The following is a 27,014-nucleotide window of genomic DNA, read 5'->3' as shown; positions in this document are numbered from 1 at the left end:
TATAAATTTGCATTCCATCTATTCTATTTCGAATTTTTTTACCTAGAGAGTCCCTTACAAATAGTTAAGTTACCTTAGAAAGATTTAAGGTATTTCATTACATTATACCACCGTGTCGGTCCCGGCATAGAATGGGACACCCCTTTTTTTCCCGTGGGTGTTGTAAGAGGCGATTAAGGGAACTTGTGGTCGAGAGATAAGCAGCAGCGTCCCTCTTAAAATATCTTAAAAGACCTAACTGTGGTTGCCAACCCGCTTACCAAGCGCGGCAAGTACTGACAAAACTCTCCAATGGTAAACACCGTAAAGCAACGGCCCCCAGTCCCCGGCAGTTCCGGTATTCCTGGTCATAGTAGCGGTCACAGTAACGGCGGAGCAGGGGTGCTAAGAATCTCCATACAACATACAATGCACGAACCTTAAGGACCAATAAAAAGATTGTGGAGGTGGAAGAAGAAGTGAACTAGTTACACTGGGATATCATAGGATTATCTGAAGTCCGAAAACATGGAGAGGATACGGTAATACTTGAATCCGGTACCTTGTTTTATCACTGGGAGACTGACAATCCGTTCGACGGTATCGGGTTCATCGTCCGCAAGTCCCTCGTTAATAATGTTCTAAAGATGAGAGGAGGGCTATGACTCTGCCTAGTTTCCAATTTGATGGAAAATAGCCGGTCCGGAGTATGAGAAGGGTTTCGTTTAATGAAGTTGATGCTCCGATCTTTGTATGCCCTTATCGAAAACCCCGGGAGTTTTCAACTCGAATTGTCGAATCGCTTTCAGTGTCTAGTGAACTGTGAAAGATCGGACGATATCAACATTAAGCTGATGGAAACTGTCCAAGCAGTGGGAGTTAAATTTTGCAAACACTAACGCTCAAAAAGAACCAAAAAGCTCTCTAATCGCACTCTGGATCTTATGAGGAGGCGGCGCGTATTATGGTCCCAGTCTTCAACGTCTGAGTCAGAATTTACCAGAAGAAGACTTTGTACAAAAGTTGATTGCTTAGGTATCTCTGCCCCATTCGTGTTTCAACCGTGAAGCAGTTGTGTTTGCATGGCTGTGTTTCGGTTTGAAGGGACGGATATAGCATGAATTTACTGGATACAGAGGAATAACACCTGAGTCCTCAGGAATGGCAACGCATGGGGATATCATGGGCAAAACAGTATACTCTGTTATGTCCATGATACTGCTCATTTCTATAGGCTACGGTTATCACTTTCCATCAGGTGGGCCGTCAGCTTGTTTGCCATTCTAAGTTGTATAAAAAAAAAAACATAGACAACTTAATAAGCAAATCTCCAAATGTATATGGCGTGACATACGCCAGTTCAACACTATATGTATTGAACAGGCCATAGAGCAGAACCAAGATTCCAAAGTGTTCGCCAGAGATTTGGCTATTGGGCGAAGCCAACTGACAAAGTTGAAGACCGACACTAGTGACGTAATTTCCGCCGCATCTAAGATTTTAAGTGAGATTAAGAGGTTTTATAGACAACTGTACACAACGCCGTTAACACCGCATACTAATGCGCATAACGACCAAAGAGCTAAAGTCACCCCACACTATACCGATGATAATCCGGACGTCAGTTTACAGGAGATTGAAAGGGCTCTCAAACAGCTTAAAAACGGCAAGGCACCTGGGGTGGATGGAATTATAACAGAGCTTCTGAGAACGGGTGGAAAACTGGTACTTATGGTCCTTCAGGAGTTATTTAATTTTATCATCCATAACGGTGTTACGCCAGAGGCGTAGAGCAGAAGTGCTTTACGCCTATTGAGGAATTATAGACCTATATCCCGCCTACGTACTGTTTTCGAGAATCTTGACCAATCGTCTTACACGCAAACTCGACGACTTCCAGCCACCCGAACAAGCTAGCTTCCAAAAAGTTTTAGCACCATAGGACACATACATACGCTACGGCAGATTATACAGAAGACCGAAGAGTATAATTTGCCACTATGTCTGGCGTTTGTGGATTATGAGAAAGCCTTTGATTCGGTCATAGTGCTCAATTGCAAATGTATTCATCACGATGGACTAATTGACCAGCCTTATTATTCTCATCTATCATCACTCACTGGTTTTTTAAAGGAGAGTTCTATGTTCAGTAGTCGACAGATATTTTTTTTTTTATACAACTTAGAATGACAAACAAGCTGACGGCCCACCTGATGGAAAATGGTAACCGTCATCTATAGATATCGCCTATAAAAATAAAGGACGCTAAGGAGTTATAAATCAATGGGCCAGGATTAATTAATAAGCATAAAATGGATTTATGAAAAGGAATTTTAATGAAATGAGAGAATTATTGAGAGCACACTTTCTAGAACGCAATATGGCATATTTTTCCATTTTGTTTTTTTGATAAGCATGAGAATGCGTACATACAGAAATCTGTATTTTTTTTTTTATTAGTAGGGAAGTGGCAATTTAATAAAATTTTTGTAATAATACACTAACTTTTTTTTTTATATAATACACAAAATTTAACTAGAAAATCCTAAGCAGTCCTAGTTATTAGCGAGAATTTGACGCCACGTTGATTGTTGGCAACACTGATTAAAACGAATAATAAATCGACTTCCTTACAGACTTCTAATAATTTTAAAATATGTCTTTTAAATAAATACAGTGTGCAAATATTATAATAAAGTGTTAGATCAACTATATATTCTTTTTAAGTATTCATATTATTTTCATGATGAGCAATGACAGTGCTAAGAAATCTTGATTAATTTTTTGATGCCTTACCGCGTCTCAGCAAACGAAATCGGTTAATCTTCAATATGGCCGCTCTTTTCAATGTCTGTAATTATTTTGTTTACGATGGATTGCGAGTTTGTAATTCATGTGATATGTATGACTATCAGCCTGACCTCACTTTTTTAATTAGTTTACAGTGACTCGTTTCTCTGTCTGTGAATACAATAGAAATAAATAAGGAAAAAATAAATGTATATGTATATAAAAATTGTGCAGTGCGGTGAAGTGATTGTTTACAATTCATATGTCGAGAAGACCAACAGTAGTGATCGCGATGTCACAACATGAGCGATTGTGATGAGTCTGCTGTGTCTCTCACACGCGGCCCAGCGCTACAACTCATGGTTAGTCCAATTCATCATAATTTTCCATATCTGTCAATATCTTAATGTGTCAGAAGCCGGCTATTTCTTACAACCAATTTTGATGTACTGGAATGTTGATATTCTACAAAACTATTAAACTCGTAATTAAAATAGAAGAAAAAAAATAGTTAATTTTATTTTCATTTCTTTTATGACAAATAATGTTTATATTTATAAATTAATAACTATCTATAAATATAACTTACGGATTCAAATGATTATAGCAAAGTATCAAATTATGATTATTAAATTGTCTGACTCCAAAATTCTTACTCAATACTGGTTTGTTACAGTAGACTATCAAAATGTTGATTGTCACTTGTACTGTGCTACAAAATACATAAAGTTTAAAATGTTCATGTCTGCTTTGTACAGCATAGAATGGTAATCAACCTGTGGGCTCACCTATAAACACATGTTTTTTCATATTCTACTTATAGCCCGTCATCATGGCCCCTCTGTTTGCCAAATTTCATTCACACTTGTTCAATTATAGTACTATACATAAATCTATTTGTTGACTTCTACATTTATAGTATTAATAGGATAATATAATTATAATATCTCTACACCTATTAATAATAAATTAGTTTTGGTTTGATTTTATGTTGGCTGATGTATGTAAAGCAAGCAGATGTTTCATTATGGGTTCTATCATTGTACAACAGGCTGGATGTATTGGTTGAAGGCCACTTAGGTAGCTTGTGAATTTGAAAAAATAATTTTGCATGGAAGATTTTTTTATATTTAAAAAACTTTTGCTTTAATATGAAAAAATGAACTCCAAATTATTTAAATAAGCAGATTTTCTTAAAATATGGTTATGTTAAGAAAATGTGCTTATTTCAGTTTATTTATGCCATGATCCTACTTCTATTTATTTTGAATAAAAATGTAGACTTCAATAAAAATCTGCATTTTTTCAAAACAATGTTTCATAGAAAACTAATGAAGAAGTTGCATTACTTACTTAAAAATAATTGCTCTTAACATAATTTTGAATCCACTTTATTACACAAAAAATCACTGAATAAAGATTTGTAGGACAAATACATAAAAAAAAAAATATTTATGTTAATTACATGGACAACGCTCAAAATGAACAAATATAATACAATTGTGTTATAGTCGTAAGATCTTGCAGCTAATTTCTGCAGGCAGATTTCTGAAAGACAAATAAAACATTGACATATGGAATATTGTTTACATCTTTGGGCAGGAACACCCCAATATCGGCTCCTTCCACTTGACTGTATAATGTCAAGTGATATGAGTTGTCGATAAACCCATTCTAACAGACAATTTTGTTTGAGACAGTATGTTACCTTTTTATCCGTTTCCTATTGGCTGTACAATGGAGAGTATTCCAGAGAATTATATGACCAGATATCATTGCCACCCTTTTACTATCACACCTCTTGCCATAGAGCTGGTAAATGATTATAAGGATAGGTAGCGGGATTTTATTAAGTTTTTAAAAATGTGCAAAGATTGAACTCACAGGTAATGAGTGAGTTTCACAAACGAACTGCTTGCATGGAAAAGGATTTGGAGTAGAAAGAGGATGAATGAGTAGGAATTATGAGTTGGAGGTTGTCAGTACTGCGTTAAAAATAAGAATTGCTCTCCTCAAGAAATGGATAGAGAGCCACTTGAGCCGTGTACGATATTGATATATATGGTTCCTTTCACTATGGTTCCCAGGGGGAACCATGTGAAGGTCAACCTGATAAGATGTTTATACTAATAAATATGTTGCTAATCCTCCCTTCCCTTTTTTTTTTGGAAAACAGTGTATTGAGATTTTTTTTATAACATGGGAGGAACAAACATGCGGCTCACCTAATGTTAAGTGACTACCGCCGCCCATGATCACCTACAACGAAGAAGCATTGTATGTGTGCTGCGGGCCTTTTAAAAAACAATATGCTCTTTTCTTGAAGGTTATGATGTCATATCGGTTTAGAAATATTGCTGCGGGAAGTTGATTCCAAAGAGTGGTTGTGGAAGAAAGTGCTTTGAAAAACATATGGTGATAGACTGCCACATATCCAGATGGTTGTGATGAAACTTTAGTTTGAGGCGGGTTGTACGTTGGTAAAAATGCTTGCTGCTGAGGTATCAATCCAAAGAATCTCTCACACTCCATGTTAAATTTGATAGAAGATGTACAGAAATACATCTCTATGCAGTTTCAGTAGATCGAGTTGGAGAGTAAATACTGATCATCAATAATTCGTGTTGCGCGACTTTGAATGCGGTCTAACGGAAGGAGCTGGTATTGTGGCGCTCCTGCCTATAGGTGAGAACAGTATTCCGTATGTGACCTGATTTGAACTTTATACAATTTCAAGCGGTTTTTCGGTAATTTCAACTAAGGCCTATCCCTTATTCTCGATTTCCACTGCCCATCGGTGTTTTAAATAAGCTAAAAGATCACCGATCGAGCGTCCCTGTTGAAAGCCGTACTGGCGATCACAGATCAGCTGGTGCTCTTCTAGGTTTCGGAGCAGTTTACGGTTAATGATAGATTCCATAACCTTCGAGAATAAGCAAGTAATAGCTATGGGCCTATAGTTAGCTGAATCTGAGAATCCCTTTTTAGGGATTAGATATACCAGAGCAGTTTTCCAAAACCTGATTAGTAACAAAGCCAAAAAAGACGGGTAAGAGCCGGGACTAACACTGGCGCGCTGGTCCTAAGCATAATTGAAGGAATACCGTCGGGCCTTTTTCAGGGTTAGCAACACGAATTTAGCCAGACATGCTCTCTACAAAGATATTTGTGTACTTTATCATTTCTTTGCTATGTATCTACATATCTAATACACATATCCGGGGGAGAAAGGGATTGTTAGTAATGATATCTAACAGTCCCATTACTAGCAATATACCCAAAGTCCTAGGTTGATCTCACGCGGGGTACCCTCTGGAAACCATCATGGTTAATTCTTGATGGATGGTTAATGATTGATCACAATGGGCTCATAGACCTGCTTCATCTTCAACTGACATCCGTCATCGGTACCCCGCCAACGTATACCCAGAGCGCAGGTGGGGCTATAATTCCATTATCACTACATAGTATAAAACAAAGTCGCTGTCGCTGTCTGTCCCTATGTATGCTTAAATCTTTAAAACACCACAACTGATTTTGAAGCGGTTTTTTGTAATAGATAAAGTGATTCGAGAGGAAGGTTATATGTATAATACATGCATAATATTGTAGAGAAACACTGATAAATTTAGAGGTCTCTAATGTGATGTCGCAAATTAACACATTTTTTGCGCTTACATTGCAAACGCTGGCTGAACCCCACGAGATAAATCAAAAATAAAAAGTAAATTATTTTATAAAGAATTAATGTACTGTAAGTACATGTACACCTTAAAAAGATTAACAAAAAAGTCCCTGATGGTATATGTCTATCTCTTAAGGATAATCCACAATAACCATTTTTTAACAATAACATTTTACGGGAAAAAATGGCTTATTTACGAAGTGATTTTAAGCAATACCGCATTAATTTTTAATATTTTAATTAATATGATTATCTTTCTAGGGTTAAGTACCTTAAATACATTGTCCATTTAATATATTTTAAATGAATATTTCCGAAGATATTACAGATTTAAAATGCAAGGACATAGCGGTGCGGCTTTGCACCCGTGCGAAGCCGGGGCGGGTCGTTAGTCATTCATAAAAAAATACACATACTCTACATAGTTTTACATCTGCCTTTTTTTATTGTGTATGTTGTTGTTGAAAGGATATCCATATAAAAAAAAGTTCATAGGTTTGTAATTTAAAACGTGGTGTAGGGGTGGGTCCGTTCTCTTACTAGCAAGAGTGACGTCATATACAATTTGAAAAGTCATACATGATACGACATATGTATATAAATGTGAGTAATACTTATACTGACAACAACTGTAACATAGATAAGTTAGTAAGTTGATAATATTGTAGTTTAGTGAGGTAATATGATATTGAGATCATGTTAGAGTCTTACAATGAATTATATTCAGGGTGTGGAACGAATCGGGATCTCCGCCGGTGGCGGCGGAGGCGGAGGCGGCGGCGGCGGCGGCGGCGGCGGCGGCGTCGGCGCTAGCGGTGGCGGCAGCGCGGCACCGGGCGGGATCCTCAACGGTGGAACAGCGGGCGTTGAACGTATCGATGAGCCGCCTCGGAAAAGGCCAAAGATATCCAGCGATGAGGTGCACGCTCTTCGCAAACGGATTCTTGAATATGAGGCTCTGCGTCAGAGAAGCTTGCGTGAAAGGTGAGTAAATTATTGCATATCACTGTTATTTCATAATAAATGATAAAATAATATAAAGAAATAAAATGTATTTTAATCTATTCTGTTTAAAAACCTATAAAAAAGTTAGGATGTAAATAGCATGGTACACACATAAATAAAAAAAAAATTAAGTAACTCCCGAAACACCTGAACAGATCTTCATAAAATGCAGCTAACGATCATAATCTAAGGAATTTCCATTACCTCAGCTTTCAAACAAAAAAAAATCTCAATCGGCTCATTTGTTTAGGAACTACAATGCACAAACAGACACACAGGCAGGTCAAACTTATAACACGCTTCTTTTTGCGTCGAGGGTTTAAACATTATTGCAGGATAATATTTAGATGAGTAAAAGAAGGCAATAACACAGAACTGTAGATGTGCTTAAAGGGATCACAGTACACTGCATTATATACGCCCATTTATCTACAAGGGATGTAGGGAATATTAGATAAACAATACTAAGTTTTATTTTTATTTTTTTATGGTTTGAGGTACATTATATATAGGTATTTAAGGCATCCCGTCCTCGCTATTGGATACAAGTGGCGGAATGCCTATACAAGAGGGCATTTGGTGGGCGCAATTTAAACGCAATATTTGAGGAGTATTAGGAAGATAAATGAACGGCCGAATACTGCAACAAATGAGTATGTGGTCGGCCTCCGATCTGGCGACCTCTACTGTCTACCGGTCCCCAATTCGAAGGACGACCGATCACCGGCCGAAAGAGATGACGCAGGGCGTATGAAAGCACATCAATCATGTAGTTATACTAAGTATTTTAGAGCCGTCGATGGCCATGTGGTCCCGGCATAGGCCATCCCTTCCTTTCCCGTGGGTGTCTTAAGAGGCGACTAAGCATTGCCGAATCACACGCTAAGTGTGTCAACTAGTAGTAAAACGCCTCCTTATTTGGAGCCCTATGTTCATATTCCCTAGTTCGAGATATACCTCTCTGCCGACACTCGATCTTTACAGATTCTTTTTGATGAACAGATACAAATTAACTATTACATCAGATTGCGATCGTATTACCTAATTATGATTACTGTATAAATATGGATACACCAATAAGCTAATAGATGCCATTACAAAGTTAGACTCAAGAAAACCACCGGAAAAGCAATGCATTCATTGTTGAGTTTTCATTTTCTTTTACATCATCTTCCTACTCCATGCAAATGCGGGCTACAACTTACACAGCATTATTTTTTATTCCAGGATAACGGAACAACTGAGTGAGCTCTACTTTCTCCAGGCCGGTGGCAATATGATGGATTACGTAGCTTGGCGGAAACGCCCTCCGGCACCTCAGCTGCTCGCTTTTCTAGAGGCGCGACGCCCCCCCGCCGTGCAGATCGTGTCGCCGCCGCCGGCCATCGTGCCGCCCGAGCCGCCGCCTCCGCCTGCCGCGCCGCCGCCTGCCACGCGCGCGCCGCTCACGCCGCCCGTTTCGCTCGCGCCGCCCGCGCCGTCCGCGCCGCCTGCGCCGCCCGCGCCGTCCGCGCCATCTGCGCCGCTCACGCCTCCCGTTCCGTCTACGCCCTCCGCACCTCCCTCCGCGGCCGATGAGATGGTCGAAAAGGCGAAACAGGAGGCGTACGTGGCGTCGCGGGTGGCAGAACTCACACGCGCCGGCCTGTGGGCCGAGCGGCGACTGCCGCGAGTGATGGAACCTCCTCGTGCTAAAACACACTGGGATTATCTGCTCGAAGAGATGGCCTGGCTCGCGCAGGACTTTGCGCATGAGCGTAAATGGAAGAAACAGGCCGCAAAAAAGGTACGTCGGTTCAGATGTTACTAGACACATTTTGTTAGGATAATGATGTCAATGGACTGTTTTTGTTGTCGAGACCATTGTAAACTAATGAGAGCTCTTTATAGTTATTTTTTTTTAACCGTTTTATTTTCAGTGTGCTCGTGCAGTTCAAAAATACTTTCAAGATAAAGCAATGGCGGCACAGAAGGCTGAAAAAGCACAGGAGTTACAGTTACGGAAGATTGCGGCATTCGCTGCAAAAGAAATTCGGACATTTTGGTCAAATGTTGAAAAGGTAAATCGTGTAATTACATACTAAACTTAAATAAATTGTTACTTATGTTGTTGTAAAATAATACTCTAAAAATGCTGAAATGAAATTTTATTGTTATCAAAAGTAACTACTCCAATCTATTTTTTTATGCATAATGTAATAGTAATCAACTAGACAGACAGACACACCCAGCATTTCATACAAAATACCACTTGTCTTGTGCTCGTCATAACTACAGAAACAACTAATGTCTGTACATATAGGTTATTTGAGAGGGGGTGATGATAGGTAGCAGCGGGCGACAAGGAGTGTCCACACTCTTTTAGGTCTATTATAAACCACCTAAAAGTTTTTTGTTTCACTTATAAATTAAATAATTATGTGCTCTTGTAATGGTGAATAAATAATTTATCTATCTATCTAACAATATCTACAACAAGTTCAGAAGGGAATACTTATTTATATAATTAGAATTTCATACACTTAGTAACATTTAATAAGATAAAAGATCCATTCAAAATTAAAAAAAAAAATTACAGATACAGATAAAGGTACAATACATTTTTTATTTCACTTGGATATCTGTGGATATAGATATCTGGCATGTCACTTATACCATACCCATCATACAATGTTAAAACATTTACATATACATATTCTGATTTTAGTGCCATAATACACTATCATATCATAGACATGTCAGTTCAGCTGCTAAGCAGACTTCCTTATACTCGGTGTTATTGCAGCTAGTCGAATGGAAACGCGTGCGACGGGTGGAGCGCGCTCGTAAAGAGGCCCTGGACGAGCAGCTGAGCTACATCGTGGACCGCACCGAGCGGTACTCGCAGCAACTGGCCGCCAACCTGTCCGGCGGCGGCCAGCCCGACACGCCGCCCTCCGACGACGAGTTCGAGCCGCGCGACGCGTCCGACGACGACGAGGAGACCATCGCGGCCGCCGAGCGCGAGGCCGCGCACGACGCCGCCGACCACCGCGACGAGCTCGAGGCGCTGCGGCGCGAGTCGCGGCTCGAGCTCGGCGACCTGCTGCCGCCCGGCTACCTGCGCGCGCACTCGCCGCCGCCGTCCGACTACGCGCCCGGCGGCGACGACTCGGCCGACGACGAGCGCTCCATCGCCCGCCAGGAGCGCCGCGAGTCGCCCGCCGCCCGCGCCGCCCGCGCCGCCGAGCTGGCCGCGCTGCGCGACGACGCCCGCCTCGGGCTCGACGACCTCGTGCGCCGCTGCGGCCGCGCCGGCCACGCGGACCCCGGCCCCGGCTCCGACACGGACGCCGACACCGACACCGACACGGACGCCGACACGAGCGCCGGCACCGGCACCGCCGCGCCCTCGGACCAGTCCAGCGACGAGGACAGCTCCGGCTCCGCGTCCGAGGCGCTCGAGGCGCTGGTGCAGGGCGCGGCGGAGGGCGGCGAGCAGCGCGTGGAGGCGGCCGCGTCGCTGGCGGCCACGCTGCAGCCCACGGGCACGACGCTGTCGTCGACGGCGGTGGGCACGCCCGTGCCGCGGCTGCTGCGCCACGCGCTGCGCGAGTACCAGCACGTGGGGCTGCACTGGCTCGCCACCATGCACGCGCGCGGCCTCAACGGCATCCTGGCCGACGAGATGGGGCTCGGCAAGACCATCCAGACCATCGCGCTGCTGGCGCACCTGGCGCTCGAGCGGCACGACTGGGGGCCGCACCTGGTCGTGGCGCCCACCTCGCTCGTGCTCAACTGGGAGATGGAGTTCAAGAAGTGGTGCCCCGCCTTCAAGCTGCTCACCTACTACGGCACCATCAAGGAGCGCAAGCTCAAGCGTGTCGGCTGGACTAAAGTGAACTCTTTTCATGTGTGCATAACCTCGTATAAACTTGTAGTGCAGGACCATCAAAGTTTTCGTAGAAAGCGATGGAAATATCTTATACTGGACGAAGCTCAAAATATTAAAAACTTTAAATCTCAGAGGTGGCAGATGTTGTTAAATTTTCAAACTGAAAGGTGAGTTTCAGCAATCATCTATTTCTATTCATTATTTAAATTTACTGAATTGATGAATTTGGTATTATTTGTAGATTAACACTATGAAGGTGGATTGATAAGTCCGGTAAAAATGAAACAAAGAGTTACTTTTTTGAATGAGTGTCATTTGTTTTTCAACATAATCTCCTTTTGAAACTCTTGATTTAATGATGTTGAAGTTTTTGATGTTATAGTAATCTTTTCCAAGCTCCTCAAAATATTCCTTAGTTTCAGAGATAACCTCGAAATTGTTGTCTCCTAAGTAACTTTTTCATGTTTCAAAAAATCACTTGAAACAATATGGTGGATAGGGAATCATTTCATATCGTAACTCCACCAGCTTGATCATTGCAATGAGGAAAGAATGGCCAGGAGCATTATCCTAATGAAATAATATCATGACCATATAAAGCAGTTTTGTTTTATTTTCTTAATTCAAGTGGTCCAAGAGTGTGGCGCAATACTCTCCATTTATTGTTTTTCCTTTTTGAAGAAATCTATTAAGATTATATCTAGTGTGTTCTAGAAAACTTGCCAAAATTTTGCTATTTGATGGAATCGCTTTGGCCTTCTTCGGAGCATTGCCACTGGCTTCCATCCACTAAATAATAGTTCTACTTGCGTAGATCATTCAATTTGTTAAATTTCATTGTTATCGGACTAATATAATCCGACGATATACTCTCGCGGAAAGGGTCGACGCAGTGGTGAATAGATATCAATGCAGTTCTCGGGTAGTCCGGCTCGAAGGATCATACATTTTGTAGGTTAATCTTCACTTTTGTATATCAATTTAGGGTGCAAGAAAACACAAGTGTACTGAAGTGGTGGCTATATTTGCAACTAACATTAATACTTTTAAACATATGGCGCAAGTAATGTTGCTAGGTTTGATTTGTTTTAAATTTGTTGTAGATGGGACAGTAAACAAAATTAAATATGTATTTAATCTTACATAACAAGTAATCAGTCTTGCTGGACTAGTAGAAATTATAAAATAAAATTGTACTTTAGGTGTAAATATACACAATACGTAGTAATATACTTAGCGTAAATATATTTTTTTTTATGAAAAAGCTTTTCATTTAACTTTTTCATTACAAATTGGGACGCGTCCCTCGCAAATCGGGACACCTGGCAACACTAGGCGCAAGTCATCGGCAATAGAATTATGTTTAGGCTAATGGGTATGGTCGTTTGTCGGTGGAGATAGTGGTTATGATCGGTATACGTGGTGGGCAGGCGGCTGCTGCTGACGGGCACGCCGCTGCAGAACAGCCTGCTGGAGCTGTGGTCGCTGATGCACTTCCTGATGCCGGACGTGTTCGCGTCGCACTCGGAGTTCCGCGAGTGGTTCAGCGAGGTGGCGGGCATCGCGGACGGCTCGCACCGCTACAACGAGGCGCTGGTGCGGCGCCTGCACGGCGTGCTGCGGCCCTTCCTGCTGCGCCGCCTCAAGGCCGACGTGGAGCGCCAGATGCCGCGCAAGTACGACCACGTGCTGCTGTGCCGCCTCGCGCGCCGCCAGCGCTTCCTCTACGACGACTTCATGGCGCGCGCCAGGTATACGCGACACGACACGACACCACACGACACGACACGACACCACACGACACGACACGACACAACACAACACAACATTCATACTACTATTATTTTGCTCTCAATTGTTTTGTACTAAATTTGTTATATATTTTTTTATGTACACAGTAGGCCCATTGTTTCGATACAAAGCGGGCCGAGAGATATCATCCAATACTAATCTTTGCATTACAAACGTGGATATATCCTTGATTTTCGGAAAGAGGTCATAATGTTGTTCAACATAGTTATAAATCTCAAATATGTAATCAATTAATGACTCCCAACACGTTCGAGGGGTGATGTCACAAAGTGCTTGCTGCAAACATTTCTTGTGCTATGAAAACTCTATTAAGACAATTGTAGCCAAACGACGAAACGGAAGTGTCTGTGTTGACGTATGGCCCGTGAAGAGCTTTGAACCATCTTCCGTGCGACTCCTCTTTCCATACGGCCTCCCGTTGAAAGGCAACCTGCACCTTAGGTTTTTGCCAATCCTTTTTAGCCAGAAAAAGAGGGGTGAATCCGTTGTCACATTCTATGACCTCTATGCATACCCTCATCTCTTTAGAAAATATGTCCTGAGGCTGTTAACCTCGCGGTTATGCATGGTCTTAAGGCTTAATAGGTCTTGACTGTTAGCTTTTCGCGAGATATATAGCCTCATGACTAACGACTTCGAATGACGCGTTCTGTGGAGGGTCATATAGGTGCGGACTTTCCGATCCAAGGCTTCGATATCGGTTGGAGACCACTTGAGCACGCCAAAAGTGTAGAGGAGTAAGGGTATGACTCAGCCGTTATGAGCTCAGATTTTATTCGCGCTCGACAAGGAAATTTCTGGCAGATAGACCGTTTCACATCCGCCTCACTCACAACGATATTATAATATATTATGATGAGGAATACCTCTCTTAACCTTAATTTACTCAGTGGGATGCGTCAAATGCCCTGGATAGTAAGGATCGTTTATTGTCCCATGCATGCCTCCATGAACACTCGAACTGCATTATCGGTTTTGTATAATTGTTCGAGTATCCTCCAGAGCTATGATGCATGGAAACACCTTTATATAATCTATCGACTATCGAGCTGGTAGAGAATTACTATCATATTATCATCATTAGTAATATTATTTCAAGACAATGCAGCAGATTTATTATAATTTTTTATTATAATTGTTTGATGTTGCTTAATTAGTAAAATTTTAATGTGAATTATACTTTAAATATGGATGAATGTTACTAAAATTGACGGCCATTTTGATTTTTTTTACTTTAGATAGATAACCTTTAATACCTGTATTAAGAAAATAAAAAATTGAAACAAAAGATAAAAAAAAAACAATTAATGTTGCTGGTAATAGGAGCTGTCTCAGCTGTTGCTATATATGCACGCTCCAACGAGATGTACCTACATAGCGCTGATTTTTAGGCGGCCCCTTAACTCCTTTACTTTTAGCATGCGTGCGGATCGCCAATACCTATTTCTCGGATGGGAGACTCAACACGCTTAACTACAAATACTATAAAACATTACAATTGAATACAAATATCTCAATCTTTGTAGATACGTATCGGTGTCGGAGTAGCGAGGCGCTCGTTACCGTAACTCGTACGTTTTCCGCGCAGGACCAAGGAGAGCCTCGCGTCAGGCAACCTGCTGAGCGTGATCAACGTACTGATGCAGCTGCGCAAGGTGTGCAACCATCCGGACCTGTTCGAGCCGCGGCCGGTCGCGTCGCCGCTGCAGCTGCCGCCGCTGCAGTACCGCGCGCCCGCGCTCGCGCTCGGCGGCGGCTGGGCCGCCCGCGCCGCCCGCGCCGCGCGCCTCGGCGGCGACCTCGCCGCGCTCGAGCTGGCCGGCGCCGGCGCCTTCGCCGCGCACCGCGCGCGCCACCTGGCGCCGCCGCGCCGCCTCGTCGAGGAGCTGGCCGGCGCCGCCACCGGCGCCGCGCTCGCGCCGCCGCCGCCGCCGCCCGCCGCGCTGCGCCTGCACCTGCGCCTCGTGCCGCGCGCCGCGCCCGCCGCGCCCGCCGCCGTCGCCGCGCCGCCCGCGCCGCGGCCCCGCGCACACGCCGCCCGCGCCGCGCCCGCGCCCGCGCCGCCCGCCGCGCCGCCCGCCGCGCCCTCCGCCGCGCGCCTCGCCGCGCGCCGCCGCGCCGCGCTGCGTCGCCTCGCGGCCGTCAACGAGCGCCGCTGCTGGCGGCTGCCGCTCTACGGCGCCGACCTGCGCGCCGCGGTCGACGCGGGCCCGCCGCCCGTGCCGCCGGTCGATTTTACCACATTGCTCGACCGCCTGCACGACGTCATCGACAGGTATACGGCGTTACGAGTTTACGGTGGTGACGTTAAATTCGCCCGCTTCTAAATGATTGCAATGTAATATGCGACATTTTCAGGTTCAGCGTGTGCTGGCGCGGCGCCGTGGCGGGCGGCGCGCGGCTGGCGGCGGGCGCGGGCGAGGCGGCGCGCGGCTGGCGGCGCCGCGCCGCGCTGCTGGAGGCGGCGCTGGCGCCCGCGGCGCGCGCGCTGCTGGCGCTGCTGCACGCGCCCGCCTCGCGCCAGGCGGTCGCCTTCCCGCACCCGCGCCTGCTGCAGTACGATTGCGGTTAGTACTAGCTCTGAGCGATTATTTAAACTGATGCGTTTGTAATCCTGTCGTGTTACTCATATCTCGGCGGCGGTTACCGTTTTCCATCAATTTGTTTGTTTGCCAATCTGATTATCATTGAAGAACCGATTACGAATTTCTTTCGTTTCGATTTGTCTATATAATCCAGTTAATTCGGTACCGCCGGATAAGACCGTGTATAAAATTGGTCCTTCGAGTAGGATTCCCTAAAGAAACTATGATTTTCCTTAATTCGTAGAAAAACTCGCTTCGTTCAACAGTTTCATGTTAAAACGGTGTAATAAAAGGGAACGATATCGTTTAAAGGAAAGCTGCAGACGTTGGATGGGCTGCTGCGGCGGCTTAAGGCGGGCGGGCACCGCGTGCTGATCTTCACGCAAATGACGCGCGTACTGGACGTGTTGGAGGCGTTCCTGTCCATGCACGGCCACACGTACCTGCGGCTGGACGGCAGCACGCGCGTGGACCGCCGCCAGCCGCTCGTCGACCGCTTCAACAGCGACGCGCGCATCTTCGCGTTTATTCTGTCGACGCGCAGCGGCGGCGTCGGCCTCAACCTCACCGGCGCCGACTCGGTCGTGTTCTACGACTCGGACTGGAACCCGACCATGGACGCGCAGGCGCAGGACCGCTGCCACCGCATCGGCCAGACGCGCGACGTGCACGTGTTCCGCCTCGTCACCGCCGCCACCGTCGAGGAGAACATCCTGCGCAAGGCCGACCAGAAGCGCGCTCTCGGCGACCTCGCCATCGATGGCGGCCACTTCACCACCTCCTACCTGAAACTCGTGAGTCCATCCGATCGATAGTCTTATGGCACCGGGGACAGAATCACCCTAAACCACAGTTTCAAATCGATAACAGAGTCGCAACAGTTTTTATATTACCGGCTTCCTTAGAAGTAGCTTAGATGTGTTGTAATTTAATAGAATTTGAATTGATCGGGCTTGGATCGGCGACGAGTACTTCGCCTAGATAATGTATCAGATATTGAAATGTACTACTCGCAGTTACTGAACGTCGGGGTTCAGTAGCGTCTACTTTCAATCCTCTTCGCAGACGGTACTCGCTTCGCAGATCACCGGTTTCGACTCATACTTGATCACATGCAAATATAAAAGTGAAATTTACTCGGTTGCAGTCTAACATCAAGGAACTATTCGGCGCGGAGGCGGAGAACGTTCCAAGTTCGTCGGGCGCCGAGGCCGGCGGCGAGCTGGAGTCGGCGCTGGCCGCCGCCGAGGACGAGGCCGACGCGGCCGCCGCGCACGCCGCCCGCTGCGAGGCGCAGGGCGAGCTCGCCGAGTTTGACGAGACGCTGCCGCTCGACGACGAGCCGCCCGCCAGCCCCGCCCGCGCCGCCGACGACGCCGGCGACCTCGCCGCGCTCATGAAGCAGGTACGGCCCGGCCGACCGCTCGCTCTCCTCCTCGCCCTCGCCCTCGCCCTCGCCCCTGTCGTGTTTAGTTTCGTATCGCATCGCATATTGATCGGTCGTCTCGTCGACAGCTCACGCCGATAGAGAAGTACGCGATGCGGCTCGTGGAGAGCAGCGAGGCGGCCACCGAGGCGGAGCGCAGCGCGCTCGGCGAGATGCGGCGCCAGCTGCGCGAGTGGGAGGCGGCGCGCCGCCAGCTGCGCGACCAGCCGCCCGCCGCGACCGAGCCCGAGCCCGAGCCCGAGCTCACGTACGAGCGGGAGCAAGCCCGCGCCAAGGTGCGTGTCCGCCGGCGCCGCGCGCCGCCCGCGCCGCTCGCGCCGCCGCCGCCGCCGCCGCCGCCGCCGCCGCCGCCGCCGCCGCCGTCGCCGCCGCCGTCCCCGCCCGCGGCGCACCCCGCGCCGGCCGCGGCCGCGGCGCCGCGCACGCGCTCGCGCGGCACCGTGCACATCAACCTGTGGACGCTGGACGGCGCGGACGGCGGCGGCGGCGGCGGCGCGGCGCGGCGCCGGCCGCTCCGGAACGGCACGCTGGACGCCTGGCTGTCGAACGCGACGGACGCGCGCCCCCGTGATGATAATAAATGATTCGATGCTACACGTGCGTTTTATATTCCTGACGTTCGACGGTGCCGCTCGTTTCTCGTCCGTAAATGCTTGACCGTCACCGTCTGCAGGCCCGCGCCTGCGCGAGCCGCCCGCCCGAACGTCAGGGATGTAAGATGGCAAGCATTTACGGGCCGAGCGACCGCCGCCCACCCCCCCATCACCCCCACCACCCTTAGCGGCCGGCGCGGACGGGGGATTTTGATCCGCGGAGAATTTTAAAACAACATTTTGTCACTCATCTGTTAAAAGTTATCCTCCATCTGCGTTGACCCTAATAGAATATTGGTAAAAGAAAGTTACTGCTTGGTTGGTACCTTTAAAAAAAAAGTTATATTTTACTCGGCATAGATAGTGTGAGTGGTCGCTACATTGGTATGCGTTCTAATCATATGCACTAAGTATATAATTATAAATTGTCCTGGACATCAATAACCAATGTAGAATGATCAACTCGTACTGAGTACATATGGTATTTAGGTTGCTTAGGTTTTGTTATAACACAATATTAAAACGTTACGTCTAACTCTTGTGCACGTCACCATCACGGATTTACATTCTCAATAGTAGTAGTGATCTGCGCGGTCTATCGATCTTTTGTTTTGCTGCGGTTGCCTGGTTATCGTGGACGCAGATGTACGCTGTGTGGGTCATTTTGACTCTCGCCTCCCCCGCTAACCTGACCTGAGATGGCGAAGGCACCTGTCTTGTTAAAGTTCGCTATAGATCCTCCATCAACTCGACCATAAAACAACGTAGTATGCGAATCAAATAGTGCGGAGATACCGGCCCGTCGTCGGCCGGACCGGTACCTCCGCACTGCTATGTCCCTGCATTTTAAATTTGTAATATCTTCGGAAATATTCATTTAAATTACATGCTGTAAAGAGCCATATTAATTTATGAAATGGACAATGTATTTAAGGTACTTAATTGGATAAAAATTAATGCTGTATTGCTTAAAATCACTTCGTAAATAAGCCATTTTTTCCCGTAAAATGTAAACGATAAAAAATGGTTATTGTGGGTTATCCTTAAGAGATAGACACCTTGCGCAGCAGTACGAGTATAGCATCTGGTTAATGACAATAAAACAAATGAATCCGTTATGGTGACCTGCCAGAAGCACAGCGCCCTTAGACAAGTGGCAGCCATGTAACGCGATTGGTAGCGCAAACATACCTACAGGTACATCCTGAAGGATCAGGTGTAAGTATTCGGTGGGCAACCTCGCGCAGATCTGTTACAACCGTGCTATAGTATGTCTCATGATGTATCAGAAATTAGATATGGGCGATACATATCGTATTGTCCCAATATCACAACTATATAAAGATTATCACGACGACTGCACATACGTTGTCGGTTTATTCAAAATATAATAAATATCTAAATGAAGGAGCCGACATATGACGTCGACCACGACTGACATCTACTATATTGGCTCCTTCATATATGAAATTTGCATAATGGATGACCGATAGGCAGTAGTAATATCTAGAAGCAATAAGGATACGTAAAAGTCAGAGCGAGCAGCTTTTATGTAAATATATACAGTTGTCGGACCGGGTGTAGGGGATACGGAAAATGGTGATGTTTTTTTTTTATCGTCATCATCGCTAAATTGTGAATTTTAATATATGAATAGCGGACTCGGTGTGGGTGACATCGAAACGAAAACACTCGCCAACTTCATAGCGAGTTGCGTCCTATATCTCTTCGAATCGAAATAGATAATAATAATATATAGTTAAGATACTATATTGCACATAACCGATATTATCCACGCCTAGCATCAATATACGTTTAGGATTCTATGAATATGAGTAATAATAATTTTTTAAAAAGCTAAACGTTTATAACAAACTTTTTTTTTGTTATATCTTTTTATACAATTACACTGTATCGGTGGTTAAATTTAAAACTAAGAAATAACGAAAAATACTGAAACTGCATCATTACATTATTAGGAAAATGATTTTCCTGGTCAGGAATTAAACTCGTCAGTTTCGAAATATTTCATCAGTCGATATTGTCACTTACAAAAATCAACTTTAAGAATCGAGTGATCGTTTCACGCAAATTGTTATTTGTCACAAAATGTTGTTTTCCTTAATTTTTTTTTTACGGAACTTGGAATAGTAAAGTGACGGACGGTCCACCGATGGTAGCGGGAACCGTCGTTCTTAGACAAACAGCGCTGCCATTTGGCATTCTTTCTATCGAAGCGATTCCACCGCGACCGTGCGACCACAGCGCGGCGGCAGTCGTTACGGCCGCGAGCGCCGCCCCACTCACACGGCAATCAATCTTGGCTACAAAAAATCACTAGCTACTAGGCTAATAACTAGAGACTTTCCCAGAACATCCAGATCCGAGTCGGGGCAGAAAGGGTTGTTAGTAATGGAGATTACCAACCCCATTGCCAGCAATATACTCTATCAGCTAGACCCCCTCGCAGTTCCGCCTAGAAACCGTCGTGATTGTAGATTTATTTATTTATTGTTGAATTTATCACGGTAGCGTTACGATTCCATTATCATTCTTAAAAAAAAAAAAAAAAACAGATGTAGCTAGTTTAGATGAATATCAAAATATATTTCAATCGTTGCCATTCTGTTTGTTGTTTTGTATATCAGATAGTGTAACGTTATCGATGGCTCGCCAATACTGAGACCAGTTCAGGAGCCGGAGTCTTTTCCTTAGACCTTAATATAAACATTGACATACAGCTTGGCGTACACAGCTCAATATTCCAATGCGAATGTGTTGCAATAACCGAGGCTGCTGCAGCTGTACATAAGCTAGGAATAAATAGTATTAGCATTACATTCTTATCTGACAGCGCAGCATTACGAAACAACAAGACAAACAACAAATTGATAATTGAATGCCACCGGGCACTGGGTAAGATATCTTCCAATAACTAAGTTATCCTCCAGTGGATAAGAGGGCACAGTGGATCTTATGGTAATGATGCCGCAGACGAGTTAGCTAGAACGGATTCTGGAACGAAGGTGGTAGGCCCGTATCCACTTCTTCCGTTCTCGCAATTTTGAATATGTATTCGTCAAAGATCCGCTGACATACAAAATCAAAGATGGATACAGGCTACTGATTGCAGGTAATTAAAATTGGTCGTGCCAACGTTGAATCAACGACTCTCAAAACGTTTACTACATCTAGATAGGAAAAACCTTAAAATAATGATAGGGACAATAACGGGCCATTGCCCATTAAACAAACATGTATATACAAAAGGAGCCATAGACGGCCCTCTATGTCGAGGCTGTTTCGACGCCGAAGAAACGACTACTCACTTAATCCTGAAATATGACACTGGCCCATCAACGTTTAGAAGTCCTCGGAACGGTGAGGTCGCTCCGTGAGGCATGTGAAGATACCAGAAAGCTTCTGTGCTTCTGGGCGGAGCTGGGCTGGCTGTACTAACTCCGATTCATATGCACAACGGCCCAAATGAGACGCTAAGCGCGGTAAAGAGAGTCCAATCTACATTACATTACATTAGTGTGTTACACTCATGTTTTTGTAGTTGTTGTTGAATGTAATAGGTATCGGAAATTTTAATTTGAATCGCAACATGCAGCACGTCCTAACGAATACGAGGGTATCGATTAGGGAAGTAGAGACGACGCGCGTTCTTAATATCCATTACGGCCAATATATACTGTGCATGTATTGCTTACTATTTGTTTTTCTTCAATATGAGATAGTACAGCAGAATGTAGACTAAACGTACGGCAGCCAGCCATCACTTAGCGGCTCGCCGAGCCACGAGACAGTGAGTATCGTCTCTGTCATAGCGCCACTCGAAAGGTGATATCCGAAAAAATATCCAAAATTTTAATGGTATTAAATGTATAGAATTAAGTATAGTCGTCTTTACAGGTGTGGGTGAGCGACACCGGCGGCGGCGAGACCATGCCGGTGAGTACAGCACATTGTAAAAAAATTTTATCTTTGCTTCAAAATAATGACCTAAATGTTAACATTTCTAAGGCTAAATTTTTACAATTTTCTAATTATTCCATGCCACCAACAATATGGTTATAAAATGTAAAAATGAAAAAGTGACTGAAATTAAATTTTTAGGACTTATCTTGGATAAAAATTGTAACTGGAAGGCTCATACTAACTACGTAAGGAAACGTCTAAACAGTTTTGTATACGCTCTTAGGCGATTAAAAAGAGTGGCCAATGAACAAACCGTACTGATAGCGTGTCGTGGTAGGCATGTGGGTTCGATTTTAAGATATAGGATTCTGCTTTGGGGAAACTGTAATGTCGAAAAAGGTCTTATAGAGACCTTTTTCGACATTACAGCACAGAAAAAATGCGTTAGAGATATCTGCGGTGTAAAACCAACCGAAACATTTAGACCACTATTTAAAAAAATAGAAATATTAACTCTTACATCGATGTATATTTATGAAGTAGGAATATTTATCAAACAAAACCCACAATTTCTTACAAAACTTTCGAGTGTGAATTTATTCAAGATCAAGAGATCCCACACGGTTGAAATTGCCCGTCTGCAGAGCCACACTGCAGCAACAAAATTGTGATATAAAGACCATTAGAATGTATGATAAAATACCAAAGTCAGAGGGAACTGCCATTAAGTCACGAAGCAAAAAAATATTTCATTTAATTTTACGCTAAATTACGGTTAAAAAAATGGTTGCTGGAATATAATTTTTATTCAATAAATGACTTTTTTAAATAATGAAATGTATGTATGTATAAATGATTCAGCTATACTGTATACCATTTATTATATCTTGGGATTTTAATTTTGGGCTTGTTCCGGATTTAAATATATTGACACAAGTATTTGTATAAATATTAATTTGAAATATTTTAATACGAGTGTCAAACTGAAACCCCTTAGAAAATTAAAAACTGATTAAATTAGCAAGTTTTTACCTTTATCTTTTCAAGATAGTGTCCATTCACGTCAATACATCGCTGCATCCGATAGAACCACTGAGAAAAGCACGTTCTTAGGGATTTCTTCGACGGCCTTCTGAAACGTAGCCACAGCTTCCTCGGCGTCCATAAAACGTTTTCTCGAAGTTTTTCTTTTATTTTTCGGAATAAATAAAAATCGCAAGGTGCGAGGTCGGGGCTATAAGGCGGATGACCCAGTAGTTCTACGTCTGAGGTCGCCAAATCATTGTGTGGGACGAAGCAATGTCGTGGTGAAGGAGGATCCTACTGCGAGGTCGTTTCTCACGCACTTTTTCCAAAACATGTGGCAAACAATTGTTACTGTACCACTCTGCAGTAACTGTTTTTCGATCCCCTAAAACAATTGTCGAGTAATGACCTGTTTTTCCAAAGAACGAGGCCACCATCTTTTTTCCCACGCTTCGACCTCTCTTCACTTTAGTTGGCAACTCCTCGGAAGGAAACACCCACTGAACTGACTGTCTTTTAGTTTCGGGATTATAACAGTAAATCCAGCTTTCGTCTCCCGTAACTATGTCAAACACAGAATTTGAGTCACCTCTGTTAAATCTTTCATGCATTTCACGCCATCAATCAACACGACGGAGTTTTTGAGTCTCGGTCAAATTATGAGGTATGCACTAGGCACAAAGCTTCCTCGCCGCCAGATGTTCATGGAGGATTTTGTGCACTTGACTCATACCAATCCCTAAGCTTGCCCGGATCTGCTGATAGGTCACTCTTTTGTCAGTCTCTATCACACGCCGCACAACACTGATGTTATCTTCAGTCGTCGCCGTAGAAGGCCGTCCCTCACGCACATCATCGGTGAGATTAGTGCGACCACGTTTAAACTCATTAAACCAGTTATAAACAGTGGCACGAGACGGGGCTTCATTGTGAAAGGCCAATCGTAGTCTATCATAACTTTCTTGTTGACTTAGATGACATCGAAAGTCATAAAAAATCATCGCACGAAAATTTTCTTGTGTTGCTGAACCGTAAAACAAATGACAAACGAATAAATTATACACTCAGTATTATTCGTAGGGAGTTCCATTTTGTTATGTTATTATATTAAAATTACAATGTGATGGATTCATTGTGTTTGATGGATACTATTTGTTAATTATGTGCGCTTGTGTTTTGATGATGAACGGATGATGATGATGATGATGAATAAATATACCTAGTATTTGAGCGGTTTAACTAGGGTAAATAAAAATAGATAATAATTTGAAGCGTTGATGTAATATAAATTTGATGTAATGCGTTGCAGTTTTGTTTTGCGAGTCAGTTACAATTTTGAAAACCTGAAAGGTCATGTAAATTTCTCCTGCGTTATGACTGGCGTTCTTGCGATGTCGTGATGAGTGACTCTTGTTACTGGTTGATGTTGTGTGTGATTATCTATTAATAACTTACCACTCGTCCATTGGTTTTACCGCTGAAACCGCTTCATTATACGCAGGAGTGAATAATATTCATTGCATATTGTTAATGCTTTAACACTATTTATAAACATTTGCATGCTATTAAATATGGCGAAACATACTGAACATTAAAAAACAAACTGTAACATCATATTATTTATATTTCTGGCAAATTATTATAATTATACGCCGCGGGCTGACTGCAGGTGTGGTGCCCGCCCACGCCGCCCTCCGGCGACGGTGACGTGTACTGCGAGAGCTGGGCGCGCGCGCTGTACCGGCGCGGCGCCGCCGCCGAGGCGCTGCTGCCCGCCGTCGGGCGGCGCTCGCCGCGCGCCGCGCGCTCGCCGCGCCGCGGCCGCGCCGGCGCCGCGCGCCCGCCGCCCGCGCCGCCCTCGCTGTTCGAGCGCGGCGGCGGGCGGCCGCGGCCGCGCGCGCGCCTGCCGCCGCCGCACGGCGCCGCGCCCGCGCCGCCCGACTGGTCGGCCGCCGAGGACGCGGCGCTGCGGCGCGCGCTGCGCCTGCAGCGGCTGCCCGGCGAGCCGCCGGCCGCGCTGGCGCCCAACTGGGAGTGGGTGGCGGACGCGCTGGCCGAGCTGGCGCGCGCGCACCGCTCGCCGCGCGCCGCGCGCGACCGCCACGACGCACTCGCCGACCCCGAGCGCGCGCGCCGCAAGCACCGCCGCGCCGCGCGCCGCCGCGCCGACGACGAGCCGCCGCGCCCGCCGCTGCCGCGCCTCGACGCCATGCTCGACGCCGCGCAGCGCCGCCGCGACGCGCCCAAGCGCCGCCTCGACGAGCCGCCGCACCCCAACCCCAAGCACGCGGCGCTGCTCGCCGACCACGGCATCGACTACGACGCGCCCCCCACGCCCATGGAGGTCGCGTCGCGCCGCGCCGACCGCATCGCCAAGGAGAAGCTCAAGGCCGGCGCCCCCGCCGCCGCGCCCGCCGCCGCCGCCGCCGCCGCCGCCGCGCCGCCCGCGGCCACCCCGCCGCAGCGGATCGTGGTGGCCACGCACGCGGCCCAGTTGACGAAGACGGAGCCGGCGCGCCGGGTCCGGCCGGCCGCGGCCGCCGGGCAAGCAGCGCCGGGCCCGGCGGTGGCCGCGTCGCCGGACAAGCCGCGGGCCGCAGCTCCCGTGGCCGTGGCGACGGTCACTAGCGCGGCGCCCGCGCAGCTGCTCTACAGACAGCAGCAGGCGCTCGCCGCCCGCCACCATCTTAAAATATTACACCACGCGGGCGCACCACACGCTCAGGTACGTTCCTCCTTATGGTATTCCATCTATATATTATTTGAAACAGGCAAACCATCATCATTTCAGCCAGTATCCATCTACTGCTGGACACATGCCTCCCCCACAGACTGCCATAAGAGAAGGTCCTGAGCCACCTGCATCCACTAACTCCCTGCAATGCATTTGAGGTCGTCATTCTATCTAGTGGGGGGTCCGCACTCAAGAACCTTGATTGCCCATCGGTTGTCGATTCTTCGAACTATGTGACTAGCCCATTGCCAGTTCAGCTTGCTTATCCTTCAGGCTATGTCGGTTACTTTAGTTCTTTTGCGGATGTCCTCGTTTCAGATTCTATCACGCAAAGAAACTCCGATCATAGCCCGCTGTGTAATTTAGAGTTTTTGCATACAAACAACAGTGTAGAAGCATGTTTCGGTCCCATAAGTCATCATTGGCAACACGCACTGGTTAAAGACCTTCGTCTTCAAACTCTGAAATATTATCGTGACCGATATAGGAGTGACATGTACGTTAGATATGATTTTAGTCTTGCTTATGTATAAGACCAGCCTATTAAGAAGCAGGGATTCCACCATTTCCGCTATGTCATCAGCAAACCAAAGCTTATTTACATAAAAATAACGACAGGATAACAACAATGAAATCTACTCATAATTCTTCACCAATATCTAATTATTTGTATGGAATCTGAAGCTAGTATCACGCAGTAGAATATGTATTAACTACGTGTGTGGCGTGGACAGGGTGCCGCAGCGAGCTCGTCGGGCGCGGAGGCGACGGGTGGCGCCACGCTGCGCACGCTGCAGCTGCAGCAGCTGCCGCTGCGGCGCGCCGCCGCCGCCGCCGCCGCCGCCGGCCCGCGCGGCTGCTGCCGGCGGCGCGCCACTCGCACGTCGTGGTCACGCACCTGGCGCCGGCCCCCGCCGCCGCAGCCGCCCCCGCCGCTCCCGCCGCCGCCGCCACCGCCGCAGCAGCCACGCCCGCAGCGCCCGCCGCTGCCGTCACCGCACAGAGGCCACCTGAATCGAGACAATAAATTAATTATCGATCCACTTGTCGTTTTTATTGAAAAATCCTGCACAAGCTAGCAAAAACTTGTAGTCTATTTAAGTTGCATGTGGGAGATGATAAAGTAACAAGTGAGCGCCACCTCTCGCAGTGACGCCCCCGCTCCGCCATCATTTAACACTGGAATGGTAATCCCAGCGGGGCCTCGGCGAGGGATTATAGATTGACCCGTCGTGAGGAAATTATCAAATATTAGTCACAATGTTTTACAGATAAAACTGTAAAAATCTAGCTACTTACATTGCTAGCAATTGCCTCACTACTAATGACCCCACACTCAATATAATTATCGATCTATGATTAACGTTATGAAGGCATAACCGGATGGATAGAGATCGACAAAGCCGAACTTAATTACAACAATTTACATATAGTTAGAGCGAGAGACGACATGGTACTGCTCTGACTCTAACGATCAGAGCCCTAAGACACATTATGCACGTTTTTTTTTTTTTTCTTTTTTTTTAACATCACGGAGCAAACTAGCTTGCGGCTCACCTG

At 46.0% G+C, this 27,014-nt stretch overlaps 1 protein-coding gene and 1 pseudogene across 1 annotated transcript; both read left to right on the top strand.

Annotated features, from left to right (window-relative positions):
• Positions 1-884: 884 nt before the first annotated feature.
• On the top strand, positions 885-3,011 carry LOC128200493 (uncharacterized; annotated as a pseudogene).
• On the top strand, positions 2,558-26,548 carry LOC113511361 (helicase domino). The gene is made up of 14 exons (XM_052893079.1): positions 2,558-3,131; positions 7,182-7,438; positions 8,687-9,245; positions 9,379-9,519; positions 10,245-11,500; positions 12,764-13,084; positions 14,734-15,420; positions 15,504-15,712; positions 16,043-16,524; positions 16,878-17,135; positions 17,246-17,452; positions 21,689-21,727; positions 24,390-25,445; positions 26,189-26,548. The coding sequence occupies exons 1-14, from the start codon at positions 3,072-3,074 to the stop codon at positions 26,531-26,533; spliced, it is 5,877 nt and encodes a 1,958-aa protein (XP_052749039.1). The 5' UTR covers positions 2,558-3,071; the 3' UTR covers positions 26,534-26,548.
• Positions 26,549-27,014: the final 466 nt, after the last annotated feature.

Source organism: Galleria mellonella, unplaced genomic scaffold (assembly GCF_026898425.1).
Source record: "Galleria mellonella isolate WM207_F2 unplaced genomic scaffold, CSIRO_AGI_GalMel_v1 utg103, whole genome shotgun sequence".
Taxonomy (NCBI): Eukaryota; Metazoa; Arthropoda; class Insecta; order Lepidoptera; family Pyralidae; genus Galleria; species Galleria mellonella.
This window is presented reverse-complemented; position numbering and strand designations above follow the sequence as displayed.

Bases quoted from the DNA above. Each gene is read 5' to 3' on its own strand.
- LOC113511361 (XM_052893079.1), top strand. From the start codon at position 3,072: ATGAGCGATTGTGATGAGTCTGCTGTGTCTCTCACACGCGGCCCAGCG. The intron at 9,520-10,244 runs GTAAATCGTGTA...GTGTTATTGCAG, and splicing joins TTTGGTCAAATGTTGAAAAG to CTAGTCGAATGGAAACGCGT. The intron at 17,136-17,245 runs GTACGGCCCGGC...TCTCGTCGACAG, and splicing joins TCGCCGCGCTCATGAAGCAG to CTCACGCCGATAGAGAAGTA.